Raw genomic sequence first — 14,809 nt, forward strand, 5'->3', positions numbered from 1 at the left:
AAGATTCCAGATAAATTAATGGGTTTATGAAGTTTATTTTTAATTTTTATATTATTTTTAAAGATGGGTGTTAAGTAGTGTAATGAGGTGTAGTCTTCACTTTCGTATGGATGAATTTTGTGAGTGGCTGAATGAGTCATTAGCAAACTAAGATTCTACTTCACAGGAGTATTTTGAGAATAAGCTTAAGAATGTGTAAGTTCGTGAGAAAGGAGCTAGGGCTCCTTGGAGAAATGGCTGATTCCTGGACTGGGGCAGGGGAAGTACAGGATAAGCCAGTAACCTCTTATGATGCCAGAACGTGAGGAAGTCGTCACAAAAATATGGGGCATGTTGAAATGACACAGGGGTAACTTAAAGGAGCTCCCAAGAGCTAAGTCTGGGACAATTTGAGCAACAAAATAAATAGCAGTAGTAAAGGATTACAATCCCTAGAATAAAATAAATATCTATGAGTCCATGCTTCTATCAGTAAATAATTGAATACATAAATAAATGAGGGAGAAGGAGCAGCTCCTGCTTAGATAGAATTCTAATTAATAAATATAGAAGGAATGATGTAAATAGAAAATCACTATTTGGCAAATACCACAGTAGTGATTGTTGCAGACCACATCCACCTGTGCATGCTAAAATTAGTAGATGGTGGTATGATGAGAAACAGGATGTTTGCATACTCTCAAAATATCTCTTCACAAGATACTTAATATTATAGAGAGAAAAATACTAACTTTACAGTGGGGAAACCTAGACAAACACCACATTTTAATTTATTTATTTATTTTAAATTTATTTTTGGCCGCGTTGGGTCTTTGTTGCTGCACGCGGGCTTTCTCTAGTTGCAACGAGTGGGGGCTACTCTTTGTTGTGGTGTGCCAGCTTCTCACTGAGGTGGCTTCTCTTGTTGCAGAGCATGGGCTCTAGGCGCACAGGCTTCAGTAGTTGTGGCATGTGGGCTCAGTAGTTGTGGTTCGCAGGCTCTAGAGCGCAGGCTCAGTAGTTGTGGTGCACGGGCTTAGTTGCTCCGCGGCATGTGGGATCTTCCCGGACCAGGGCTCGAACCCGTGTCCCCTGCATTGGCAGGCAGATTCTTAACCACTATGCCCCCAGGGAAGTCCCCCCTCTGGACTCTTTACAAAACTAAATCCTTGATATAAGTTTGTTTTATTATTTCTATGTTTATGAGCAAATCAAACAATATAGTATTATATAATCATTGATATTTAAAAGATGTTTACTAAACTGTGTTTCTCATCTGGCCATCTTTATTACTTTTCTCTTCCCTGACTTCCTCTTTGCATCTGTATCTCAGTGTCACCAGATAACAGGCTGTCACTCTAGCTCTGAATAGTATGTTTAATAGGTGTAACTGGTAGAAGAAAATGTAATCTGGAATTTAGCATACCTTTCTCTCCAAGCTGCATGTCTCTTACTTTTACTACACTTCAAGAAAGAAAAATGGTGCTTTGGAGGAGAGAGGAAAGTAAGAGGTAGAACAACTGAGAAGAAGAGAAAAAGCAAATTAAGAAGCACAAAGGCAGGTAAGGGAGTGGGTGCAGCAAGGGGGGTTATGTGAGAGTAGGAGAGGCTGGTCAGAGAAGGCCCAAAGTCAGACTGCAGGATCCTCTCCACCTTTGGACTAGATAAAGCCCTGATCCCTCTGGGTCTCAGGAACCTCTTATGCGGTGACCAGTGGGTAACTAAACCATAGGTTACTTGGGCCAGAATGAGCTTAATCAGCATCTGCGACAAGCATTTCTTGAGCGCCTGCCATCCATAGCCTCCTGAACTCAGTAACAACCAGTCTACCACCCAAGAAGAGAAAAAACCAAACCTCCGTTCCAGATGTTTTGTTCACCACTCTGTGGACAGAAGGGAGTAGTCCCCTAAATTCTCCCAGTTCCTTTTCTGTCCCCTGCCCAGACTCATCTTTCTCTAATCCTGGGGCTGACAGATCAGAGGGGAGGCTTGAAAGTCTGCCTTTTTTGCCCCTCTGCTTGGTTGCAGAGTTCCTACCAAACTGTTACAGCTTGCCTGGCTTGAACTTTGCCTGACAAGGAGTAATCCCTTCCTTTACAGATAACAGAATTGAAGATACCTGGTATTGGGTTGGCCAAAAAGTCGGATCGGTTAGTGAATATGTGTTCAATAAAGTTCTTCGTGAAAATGAAAAATGTCTTTTATTTTTACTTAAAACTGAACGAACTTTTTGGCCAACCCAATATATTTTAAACTGTTTCCCAGGCAGGCATGACACTTCTTGCTTGTATTTTTGTTAGACCATAAGGTTTGTGTGAAATATGCCCAGGCTTGGAAGCAGACCTGGGACACCAAAGGCTTAACAATTTTACTCCAGAATGACTTTTTTTTTGTAGCCGTGCCGCGTGGCATGTGGGATCTTAGTTCCCAGACCAGGGATTGAACCCGGGCCCTTGGCAATGAGAGTGCGGAATTCTAACGCTGGACTGCCAGGGGAATTCCCTTACTCCAGAATGAAGCTGAGTGTATTTTTAGAGTAATTTAGTTACAAAGAAATTGTGGCATCTAAGCCTACTTTTTTGTACAGGAGTCAAGAAACAGAGGTAAAAAATACAGGCAGGCTTGATTGATCTTAATAGATCAGATGTTGCACTATCTGTGGCACAGTTTGCTGTTCACATTTCTGATCTAAAATTGCTATTCGTCCGTGGCTTAATGAACTTATTTAAAAAAATCTAAGGTAGTTTTCCTTACAAATGTGATCCCTATCCTAGAATTTTCGATCTAAGAACTAAAACAAATGGGAGCAGAGCACAGTGGGTGATTTGCCTGCAAAGAGATGCTCATGAGGAGGTCATAAATCAGTGGTTCTCAGCGAGGGCGATTTTGCCTCCAGGTATATGTGACAACATCTGGAGATGTTTTGGTTGTCAGCCTGGGGAGGAGGTTCTACTGGCATCTAGTGGGTAGAGGCCAAGGATGCTGCTAAACATCCTACAGTGCATAGCACAGCCCCTCAACAAAGGATTATCTGGTCTGAAATGGCAATAGCATCGAGGTTAAAAAACAGTGTCATAAATATGTATAGAAGATACTGTACGGACTGATTGATAAATCAGCTACGTTAAGAATAAACCCAAGATGGTGCCTACATTTGTGGCTTCTGTCTCTGGGACTTGTAGTTTTTTTTTTTTTCCAGATTTCTATTTTTAAATCATTTTAGGCTTACAGACTGGGCAATTGTCATCTCTGTTTTCTTAGCACTTGGTACATGGGAGGCTTTGTTAACTGTTGAGTGAAGAAAAAGAGAATGAGCAAAGAGATGCAGGAGGAACAGATCCAGTTAGGTTTCACTTCCACATAAACTGTGTGAGAAACACTTAGGCAGAGGGAAGGTTTGGGATAAGCTTCTTGGTTTTCTAGAAACATCCGGCAGTTCACCCCCCTGCATCTGCCTGTGCCTGTGCTTCTGCTTGGCTAAGGTTGTGCTTGTGGAATTGGTGTCAGGGAGAACATCTCCTGCTTTGGCCACTGATGAGCTTTGGGTCTTGAAAGAGATCATTTCACACCCTGCACCTGACCCTGGCCGCTGAGGGTGACCAGGACAATCCTATAGGCCATTACCTATTAAATGTGTGTGTGTATGTGTATTCTGATTAAAACATAGAAACCTGAAGAGTGAAAGTCTTATCATAATCCTGATGATAAATTTTAAATGTCTATATTAGCATATAATTATTAAAGATAAAAATGGAATTATAATTTTATGGTATATTATACTATTTTACAGTATGTTTTCACCATACTATAACGTGGACATTCTTTATTTTAGTATGACGGGTAAATCATTTCAAGTTGTCTGAAAAATAAGGATGATAGTATCCACCCACCTATTCCAGAGGCATTAAAGAGACTCAAATATAAATTAAGATTTGTGAAGTGTGTTGAGTTTCTTAGATGAAAACACCATCATGTTATGGTACCGTGTTGTATTTTTAATTGATTATAACAATTTTGAACGATTCTATTATTAGTTTCTTCTGAGATGTTATTGAAATATTTTTAAGAACATTCTGAGTCCTCAGAGAGAAACCATTATGGCTACCTTAATGTAGCGTGTGTAATACTCTTAGATTTAGCTGCCTTTTTGTGTTCCCCACAGGCAAATACGTGTATCAGCCGATGACCCCTGTGGAACAGCTTCCAAGCACTGAGATTCCCGCGAAGCCTTGGGAACCCACAAACACCATTCAGATCTCAGTCTCCCTCACTGAACACTTTTTGAAATTCGCATCTGTCTTCCAGCCTCCCCTCCCCCCTGATTCACCAAGGTACTGTATGATCTCAGACCTCTTTATTGACAACTATCAGGTTAAATGTATTAATGGGAAGATGTGTTATGTGCAGAAGCAGCCGGCGCCACATTCCCACAAAATTAGCCCCGAGGAGGTCTCTGCACACGATGCCTTAATATCAAAAGAGAGCAATTCGCCAAAAACAGATCACTGCTCTTCTCCCTCAAGTTCTGAGGACTCTGGGATCAATGCAATCGGGGCTCACTATGTGGAGTCGTGTGATGAGGACACAGAAGAAGGAGCAGAACTGAGTTCAGAGGAAGATTACAGTCCAGAGAGCAGCTGGGAGCCAGACGAGTGCCTTCTCTCCCCGTCGCAGTCTGATCTGGAAGTGATCGAAACAATAGAAACCACCGTGTGAGGGTCCAGGCAGGAAGCCACGTCCTCTGATCCATGCTGAGCTTTTGTACTTTTGTCTGATGGATCCTTTTTCCAATGCAGTCGATGTTTTCTACCCCTCTCTAACAACCATACCAGTTCAGTGGTCTGCTGATTTAGCTTCACTTTTAAATTAGTCTTATAATTAAGACATTTTTTTCTTATAAATGGTGTTCTTTTGTATCTTGACTTCCTTTTTATGTAGCATCTGGTGTCATGAATTGTGACCCAGCCTTAATTTCACTGGGAACTTTGAAAGCAATGATGTGATGAAGTGATGATCACAGAGCATCATGGATCAGGTTGAGGAGCTACCCAGAGTGAAGAAGACACTATTTTATAAATAGCCAGTTCTTCGCAGAACAACTCTCTGGCGTTCCTTTTGGCGTGCTGATGAGCACCCCTACCCTGCTAGTACCGTGTGGAAAGTGGTTCACGTGACCCCTCAAGGTGTGCACTGATTGATGCCATTCTGTCCCTTTCCCCGTCTCCCCACCGCCTGCACTGGGGCTGGGCCAGTGCTGCCCTGGCTTACTTCTGGGAGGTTACTGGAGGCCAGCTCAGTCCCTAGTTATGGCCAGTGTCTGCACATCCCTCCGTTACCTGGGGCTGAGCTAGACCTCACTTCAGAAGAGATTCCACCTTCTGTTTCAGGCTCAGCCCAGCTTTAGCTGAGTGCCTACGCTCTTCAGGGATACAGAGCGAATAAGGCCTGACTCCCGGCAGGAAGGGACCACAGTCCAGTAGGCGAGGTAACACACACAGGTGATGGGACCCAGAGTGCCTGGGAACCCCAGGGAGGGAGAGGTGTACTTGGCCTGGGCTAGCTGGGGATGTTGTACCACTTGAACTGGCCTCTTGGGTGGGTTCCCCAACATATCCCTGCTTTTTAAAATTGTTCTTCAAATCTGGGGGAAACTTTTAGGAGTTATATAGGTATTATATTTAGGAGGCAGCCACATCTGATGTCTTAAGAAAAAAAAGTCAGTCATAGTTTTAGTTAGCATGGAAGTGCTAAAGACAGCAGTCCTTTAGGGATTAGGAATGAATCTAATAGGTTTGATTAATTCTGCTTCATTTGGTTGTATGAAGCATTAGGATGGCTTAGGTGAGAACTGGATTAGAATTCAGTATGATGCATGGATTTTTATGCCAATGCAAAAACAGTTGAAATAGTTCGCTAAGTCAGGAGAAAATATTTTGTGTAATATTCATTCACTTTACAACAGTAATATTCATGGGCTGTTGTAAATATTCTCTTTTCCTGCACACGTAAAATAGTAAATGATTCTTTCTTATTTAGCTCTCTTCAGAATTCTGCTCCTAATCTCCATTTGTAACTGGTGTTCTCGTGTGAGTCGGTTACCTGCTGTTTCTTCAAATATACCGTCTGTGAGGCATAGTTAAGAATCCAGGAAATTTAAAATATGGCCCACATGAAACCAGAACTGTCAAAGTTGAAGCTAGAGAAATACTTCCTACACCCTGACTATCCATGAGCGCGCTCTCATGGCATCATCTCATGACATATCTTCTGTGTCACATTAGATTGTATTTTAAGAAATAAGAAGAGGCCTGTTGTGTCCTTCCCTGAAGCCTCCACTTGGCATCTTTCACAAATCACTCCAGGCAGAACCTGCTTTCCTAGTTGTATGTGTAGTTCATGTGACTGGCTAGAAGAGTTTGTTAGATTTAGGTGCCCCAAGCAGCCATAGGGTTTAGAAAGCAGAGTGTGCATATTCCTTTGAAAGCAGTGTGTGTTAACACTTTCTGTGCTAGATGAGAATGCAGCCAGCATAAAGTTCCCACTTACTGAAACGTAAAGACTCAACAAGTCAAACCAAGAAGGTGGTGAGCAGAGCTCCAGGTACAGCGGGGCCCAGGAGAGGGTGGCGGAGGAGGGTGTACGGAGAGGGGCTTAGGGACAGACAGCTGATGAGCCCTGCCTTGGGCTGTCAGCACCACCCAGGATTGAGTGGCCAGCTGCAGCCAGGGTGACGCCAGGGTCCTGTCTTCACCTAACTCTGGGTGAGCTTGTTGCAACCCCGGGCGGGAACACGAGGCTCTCTGTCTCTGCACCATTCCTATCAGTTCTCTCCTCCATCCGTTAATCTAATTGGAGTCAACCACCAGGTCTCCAGAGCCATGGGAATCCATGGGCACAGGGCCACGTTTCTGAGGCTGGCTGTGTCAGGGTTGGGCACTTTATATGATAATATCTATGACTTTTGCCTATGTTCCTGTTTAAACTCCTGAACTGCCATTCAGATTAGCCATGATTTTAATGGAATTTTTGGATTTAAGACTAGTTGATAATCACTTTAAATGTTTGCACAAACTCTTTATAATTAAAAACTAAGATTCACTTCTATCTATTTTATAGAACTGGAGATGTTCCACTGGATTCTAAATATCAGATGATACTGGATCTCAAAGTAGCCTTTTCTAAATAAGCACAAACAAGAATTCTTTTTTTTGTCCTAGCACTCTTAATAATTATCTGAAAATCATATATGATTGAACCAGAATTGTTTCTCTAATGCTTGCATTCCAAAAACAACTGATAAGGATATAAAAATACATAGTTTCAACTTAAATTCTAGGCCTATTCTGTTCTGTATTATATGAAAGAATTTCTCTGTAATCCTGATACTGTATTGCTCATTTGTATAAGCATATTTATAGGCACTTTTAGAAAATGTTTAGACTGCAGTGTGTACTATAGACATAGAACACAGTCATGTTAAATAGGTTTTTGATTAATACTTGTACATTGAGAGATATGAAAGCTTTATCATTTGGACCTTTGCTCACTTGGGGAAAAGAGTTGGGCTGTGTGGGTGGAAAAACTGCTTTCTTGGGCTTTTATCAAAAACTGGCACCATTCCACTTTTTGAAAGTTGGTGTGAAAGCTGTTAGGTAGAACATACAAAGTAAGTGCTGTGTGGAATTTAGCTTTCTTATCTAACCAAGATTTCTTTTAGAATTTTCAAGTTTCACGCGTGTTCATGACTTTTCTGAGAAATGACAAAGCAATTAAAATGCTTTTGTCGTTATAACTGTTTGGTACATTAACAACTGAAGCTTTACAATCAAACCTAGGTATTTTCAAGATTTGAAATGCAAATTTGAGGAAAACCCTGAAGAAAAACAGATGCTTTCCTGGAAGGGGAAGACCTCTAGTTCAAGGTAATACAGTACAAAATGAAACAGAAAATAAAATCACCAAAACCAGAACAAAACCATGAAGTTGTTTTCCTGAGGTACTTTTTGGATTTGATCTAGGATTTGATTTTATCTTGGGAGTGGTGGTTTTATTTCTTAATCTCTACTTCCTGGCCTATTTGAAACATCAAAGTTCTTTTGGGGCGATCATAAACTCCTTTTATGCAAAATTTCTCTACTTGGGCAATAGGATGCAACCAGGTAATTTAGAAAGCTGTCAAAATATCCAGATGCAAAAAAAAAAAAAAAAAAAAATTCCAGATACTTTTGGTGGTATAAATACTTCTAGGCAAGAAAAAAAAAAAGCACAAGTTAAAATAATATTTATACAGTCAACACTTGATTAGTCCATCTTGTTTGCAAAATTTTGTTGACATGTTTTGGATTTTTACATGAGGAAAACAAAGTTTTCGTGGGTTTTCTTTCCTACTCCCCTCTCCAGAGGAGGTGTGAGCACATTAAGGAGGCCAGTTGTATTTTGGGCTTTTCTGTCGTGTGCTTGTGTCTCTTCCCGTTGAGGTGGGGAGAAAGAAGTGGGCGTTTCCGCACTTTATCAGTGCTGTCACTTCCAGGGATGTCAGTGCTTCTCACATCCAAACATAAGTACAGGGGCACTTCTCAAAACTAAGTTTGGAATTATTTATCTTTAGAAAATTTCTTATGTCACTGCTCCCTTTCGTTGTCATGGATAATTGAGAGTTGACTGTATGGGAAAGGGCTGCGTTTCTGTTTGTGCTTTGAGTTCTTTCTATTAAGGCTGAAGCAGTTCTCTCTTAATAGTCTGAACAAGTCTGAAAGCACATCATCAGTAGCAGTTTTAATGCTGAGCTTCCATATCATCGTGTTCATGTGTACTTTTAAGGCTGTTCGCACCTTGTAATACTCACTGTGTGATTTTTTAAAACCTGTCTGTTTTAAAGTTTTAAGCACAATGTTGATCCGTCTGTAATTTCCTAAAATTATATTCTGTTTTCCTACAAACAGCTCAACTTTCCTCTCTGTATAATACTTTAGGAAAATACTACCTTGTAAAATAAATGTGATTTTTTTCTTTTTTACCAGCACAAATACGATATTTTGAATTTTGGAATATCCTCCCTCTCCACCCCCCTTTAGAGAGGTTCTGTCTGATTTAAATAATAACACAATGTGAGCCTAACGAAACAAAAACAAAAGCCCCCATTTGCAAAATGTGAAACATTTATATCCAGTGCTTACTTTGTGCTAGGAAATAAGTGGTTTACATCATTATTCCATTTAAATTTTACAAACCCTTAGTGCAGGTAATTATTATCATGCATACTGTACACTCACGGTCACCACTCGCGATAATTCCCAGAACCCTTTACAATAAGAACTTTTTTGTTGGCTGCATTAGGTTTATACAAATAAAAATTACATTCCCCCACAAACGGTATTTATTTCACACAACGCTATAAGCTATGTGTTCGGTTCATACATTCCATGTAAGACAGTTCTGACTGCAAGTTGGATCCAGGGAGGCCGCTGCCCTGCTGAGCCTCGGGGGTGCAGTCACTAGGTCACCAAGGCTGAGGGTCCAAGCCTCAGCGTGGCAGGTCCAGGAGCTTAATTTTTATATTCACACCAAGAAAAGAACAGCTTTGGGGTTGGCTTTTATTGAATAACCTCATGGGGAGTGCTAAACAAATTTGCTTATCAGTAATAGAAATAATACCATTGTTTATGTTAATAATGATAGCTTAACAGCTGCCTTCCTGCTTTCTCTGAGTATTCCTCACAGCAGCCCTCTGAAGGAGACTTCAGCATCCTCACTTCACAAATCAGGAAAAGGGCTCAAGAAAGAAAACATTTTTGTCCAGAGTGGCACAGCTTGTAAGTAAGTGGGAGTCATGTTTGAACTGTCACCTTGGCCGTGGAGCTCATACTCTTGGCCCTTTTCCTGTGTTGCATCCTCCTGTAGCCCTTCCCACCCTCAGGGGCCATGGAGGCTGAGCCAGGAGGCCCATAGTGGGGAGGAGAGCAGAGGGTGCCCCCTTCCTGTCCGTGACCAAGAAGACGCCTTCCTCACCCAGACACCACCAGGCTTCTCCCTCCCTCCCTGTTCTGTGCTCCACATGGACCTCCCCCCAACACATACACACGCGCACGTGCGTGCAGCATCTTTCTGCAGGTATCTCAGTGCTTTGATGTGGCCATTGCTTCTTCTATGTTTAATCATGAGTCTAGGCTAACTCTTTCTGCCTTCACAAAAGATAACTTGTCTTTTAAACGGACTTCTGCAGACAGCTAATCTCATTAACTAAGTGTGCATTCTACTAATTTAACTCTCTACACGATTGTATTGCCAAGTTGTAGAAAGCATCTCATTGTAGCATCTTACAGATGCTGACTACACACACGTTTATTCTGCAATAAACTTTAATTTAGCATCTCATCCTTACTACATTTCAATCGCTGGGAATTGGTAATGCCTTTAACTCTTGGTGTCCCACTCCAGTTCTGTGCTGAAGGAAGGGGTAAGACAGGACCTCGGGACTCAGGCTCGCTGCAGTAGGGTCAGGAGGAGCAATTAGAAGTCAGGTGGAATTCTTCAGAAACCAGGCGGGTAAGGGTAAATATGCCTAGATATTAACAGTGTTTTTGTTTGCTTTTTGGAATTTTCCTAGTTTTCTAAATGAATTGGTGTTACTTTTATAATCAGAAACAAACCCTGTAAGCTGTTTTGAAGCTAGTGAGTTCAGGTGGAGCCTGGCACTGCAGGTTTGTGGGAGGAAGTGGGGAGCCTTCGCGTCTGGGCAGCGTTGCACCCACTCACCCACTTGGGGGAGGGGCTACTAAAGGCCGGACTGCAGACTGTGTGTCCTGGAACCACCCGGCCTCCCCGAGGACTGACCCCAGTCCAGGCCTCCAACCATGGCTGGAAGGGTCTTGGGCCAGTGAGTTGGAGAAAAGAAAGGATTTGTTTCTCATTGTCCTTCTCAGTCCCCAGTCTGAAACCGTGTGTGTGAATTTGGAGATGGGAGACCAGAAAGCTTGGGCTCTGGTGGGACATCTTAGTTCTCTTTGACAACTAGCCTGTCACCTAGTGTACAATCCCAGAGGATTTATCCCAAGAAGGAGATCTGGAGCGTCACTGTAAGGTGATGACAGAAAGTGCAGCATTGTGGGTCCTCGAAGCCCCACAGCATCTGAAGGGGGACTTAGCAAGCATTTCCCCAGATGTCACCTTACCTGCCAAGCCCAGCAATTCTGCGTGACAGGCAGGACAGGATAATTTCATGAGTTTATGGCTGAAGCATCCAAGAGCTAAGTCAACAGTAAAGGCAGGTGAGTCACTCTTAATTGGCAGGTAAGTAGCGGGGCCAGAGCTCCAAAATTCTGTTGATGCCAAATCCAGCCGGTGTTACCCCCTCACTTGTTGAGCCCTTGCAGTCACACCTGCCCTCTCCTGCTGCTCTCCCTCACCTGCCTTTCTCTCCTCCCCACACCTGGGGCCCCGAGGCCATCCACTGCGGTCCTCACTCCCCAGCCCTGGCTCTAGGTGGGGGCATCCAGGAGCCACAGCCCAGCCTTCCGGGCATCACCTGGTGCTGCCCTTGTTGTCAAGTGCTCTGGATTCTGCCCAGCCTGGCTTGACCTTGTCCTGGGTCTGGCTTGAGACCCGGATGCTGCCTCTGGCTCAGAAGCGGCCCTGGATCTAAGAACTCTCTTGAGAACTGGCCTCAGATCTTAGCACTTTTGGTGTCAGCCGCTTCTGCCTCCTCCTGCTCCCAGCCTCACTGAAGTGGGGCCTTTGATACCAACTGCTTCCTGTGGTAGCACCAATCCTCACCCACCTTAGGCTTGCCTCCCAGGGCCAGCCTACTCCAGGGCACAAGGGCCTCATGTAGTAGACTGAGTTTCTGCCCCCATGTTTAGAATCTGCCTGTATGAACTGTGATGCCAAAATTCATCAAGCAGATGTAGGTACACCCAGGTATCAGCAGAGAACCTGGAAGAGCCATCCCAGCGTATCCACAACAACGCTCTCAGAGGCCATGCAGTCAGGCCGGGAGCCCTTGGGAAGACCTGGGGTGGGGGTGGGGTTCTGCCCTGTGTCTGGAGGGTGGGCTCCCTGAGGCCTGGCTGGGATTTGCATAGGGATCCACAGAGCCGGTTTTTCCTGGGAATCTAGAATATTGAGAGGTAACTCTAGCATGATTTAGAAGCTGTACTGAATATGGGGAGGACGCCAGGGATTTGGGATTCCTGAGGAACCCAAGGCCCTAGGTGAATGGGGCCTAGAGTGGGCATCTCTGTACAGGTCACTAGGAGGTCAGCACAAGATCAGTGGGTCCAGCTAGAATTCACTGGGGTCCTTTCTGATGACTGGGGTTCCAAAACAGGTCAGTTCTTCCCGGAAGATTTATCCTTACCCCAACCTATCCAAGAGTCACAGAGAGGCAGTGAATTCCTGGAGCTGCAATGTGTTTCCTGAATCAAACGGGAAATCACTTGGGCCCCATGTTACGCCTGATACAGCCACTCAGAAAGGGAATAATGGGTTATGGAGAGGTCAGAAGTGGGGAGGATGAAGGGAGGAAGTTGCGAGTCAGCATCTCAGGTGGAGGTGGAGGTGGATTGTGGGAGTATTGAAGGATGATGGGCCAACTCATTCTTCTAGAGAGAGAAGAGGCCGGGTTGGGCAAACCATGAGGTCCTCCACTTTGCTAGGGGCTGGGACCTGACCTGGCCCTCCAAGACTATTGGGACCAAATTCTGACCTCTGCGATGCATGTAGCACAGAGTTCTGAGGGAACCGACGTCAGATAGGAACGGGCTACTGGCTTCACTAGGTTATTGAGAAGTGTCCCTGTGTGAAGCTGAGGCCCATCCCCACCAGCAGCTTAACAGCAGATCCCAACAGGCTCCTGAGCCAACGCATCCCTGGCTGGGGCAGGAGGCAGGAAGTCAGGGCCTGTGCACCAAAGCTGGGGAAGGGACTGTGCAGGGGGTGGTGTGCATGTCTTACCTACCCTGTCGCCCCCGAAGCTGTAGACATTCATTCGTTCACACAGGCAGGCATATGGTCAAAAATCTGTTAATTATACCTACCCTCTGACTCTGCAAAATCATTCCTAAGTTTATACCCAACAGAAATGCATACATATGTCCACCAAAAAGACAGGAAGAAGAACGGTAATGAGCCAGTACTGGAAACAACCCGGATGTCCATTAATGATAGAATGGATCGGTTATGGTATATTCATACACTGGAATACTGTTCAGCAATGAGGAGGAGTAACATGGAGCAGTCTCACAGGCATAACTGGAGTAAAAGAAGCCACTTCCAAAAGAGTAAATAATGTACTTTATGAAGTTCAGAACAGGCAAAACTATGGTGTTAGAAGGCAGGATGGTGGCTAACTTGTGGGGTGATGAACAGAGAATTCAGGGGACATCTGGGTGCTGGCCATTTCTATTTGCTTGATCTGGGTGCTGGTTATACAGGTGTGTTCACTTCATGAATTAATCCGGATTTGCAATGTGGTTTGTGAACATTTCTATCCATAAAAAGTTTACTTTAAAAAGAGACTTAAAAGATGGTGGCAGCTAGCCTGCTTTCAGCACTGTGCTGTGAAAGACACAGGAGTGGACTGGACACAGTCACGCCCCTCAGGAGTGATGGAGGCAGACAGGAAAACACCCAAGCGTGGAAACAAGGTGAGTCAAACTGCCCCTTTCCTGGGGAAGTGGGGAAGGCTTCGTAGAGTACTGGGGTGTGGAGGAGGCTGGTCGCAGAAAGATGGCCATGGATGCCCTGAGAGGAGGGGCCACTGGATGAACCCTCTGATGAGTCAGGGCCACCCTCTGGAGCTCAGAGGTGCTCAGAATCCCCTCAGACTCTGCAGGGACCTGGGGTCCGCCCTGGGCTGCCAGAGGACGACACACCAGGTCTTTCCTGCAGCTCTGGGCACGTCACACGCATCTGATTCTGGAGATGGACCTTTGGAAAAACATTTTCAGCAGGCAGAGCTGAGTGGAAACATACTGCTGCTAAAAGGATCCCCAAAGCTCTGAATTATTTATTCACTGATGCATTCATCATTGATGAGGCCCCGGTTGGCTTTCCTCTTCCACAAACAACTGCCCTCCCGCTCTCACCGTGGTAGGCTCTGGTTGGTAACATGTTACCTTTACAAAGCATCTCCCCCACGTCACTTGGACCTTTGCTGTAGATGGAGCAGATGCGTCTCTATTTTTCAGAGGAGTACTAGCCTTCCTCAGCTCACATGTGGGCCTGTGGGGCCTGTGCCTAGAACCTGGGGCTCCTGACTGGCTCTTTCCAACAGCCCATCTGCTTCCTATGGGGAACTGGGTGAGACTCCATCCCCCTCCTTGCCCCCCATGGCAGGAGGTGGGGCACTCAGCTGAGCTGGGAGCTATTTTCAGATGGTCCTTTCAAATACCGTTTGCCAGGTACAAAGAAGAAAGGGGCTGTGATGGACACTGCTGCGTTTTGGCAAATCAGAATCCTTCCCTTCTTAGGGCCCTGATTTCCCTTCAGAGGACCACCTCTCCCTCCCCCAGGCTCAGCGTGGGAGGAGCCAGCTCAGACCAGGGACCTGCCCTCCCCAAATGGTAGCTGACGGGTGCCTGGAGCCTCCCCCCCCTCAGATCTTTCCTCTTACTACCTGTCACAGCCCAGGGGTGGGCACGTGACCTGGAAGAGCAGCTGGAGCTCAGCACCGGGGCTGGAAGTGAGTGCTCAGAGCTGCTGCTCTTCCATCCTGGGAGCCCCCACCCCCTCAGTGAGCTCCTGTGGCCATGTCAGCAGAACCACGGCCGCTGACTGAGCCTGGATGTATTTCCAGAGAAGTCTCTGCTAAGGAACTGCTCTGAAGTGGGAC

General features: G+C 44.9%; 1 protein-coding gene across 4 annotated transcripts in view; it reads left to right on the top strand.

Annotated features, from left to right (window-relative positions):
• The window catches only part of C6H3orf70 (chromosome 6 C3orf70 homolog), a 103,681-nt gene extending 93,820 nt beyond the window's left edge, over positions 1 to 9,861 (top strand). The window contains exons 2-4 of one of the 4 annotated variants that reach the window (XR_009701282.1): positions 4,142 to 5,162; positions 7,815 to 7,901; positions 9,700 to 9,861. Coding sequence is in view for 1 of the 4 variants with exons in the window: in XM_061193315.1 (XP_061049298.1) it covers positions 4,142 to 4,695 (554 nt within the window). In the remaining 3 variants the exon portion in view is untranslated. Of the gene's footprint in view, positions 1 to 4,141; positions 5,809 to 7,814; positions 8,214 to 9,699 lie in introns of those variants that run through there. The other 3 variants (XR_009701281.1, XR_009701280.1, XM_061193315.1) reach the window with 3 other exon arrangements.
• The last annotated feature ends 4,948 nt before the right edge of the window (positions 9,862 to 14,809 follow it).

This window comes from Eubalaena glacialis, chromosome 6 (genome assembly GCF_028564815.1).
Source record: "Eubalaena glacialis isolate mEubGla1 chromosome 6, mEubGla1.1.hap2.+ XY, whole genome shotgun sequence".
Lineage (NCBI taxonomy): Eukaryota > Metazoa > Chordata > Mammalia > Artiodactyla > Balaenidae > Eubalaena > Eubalaena glacialis.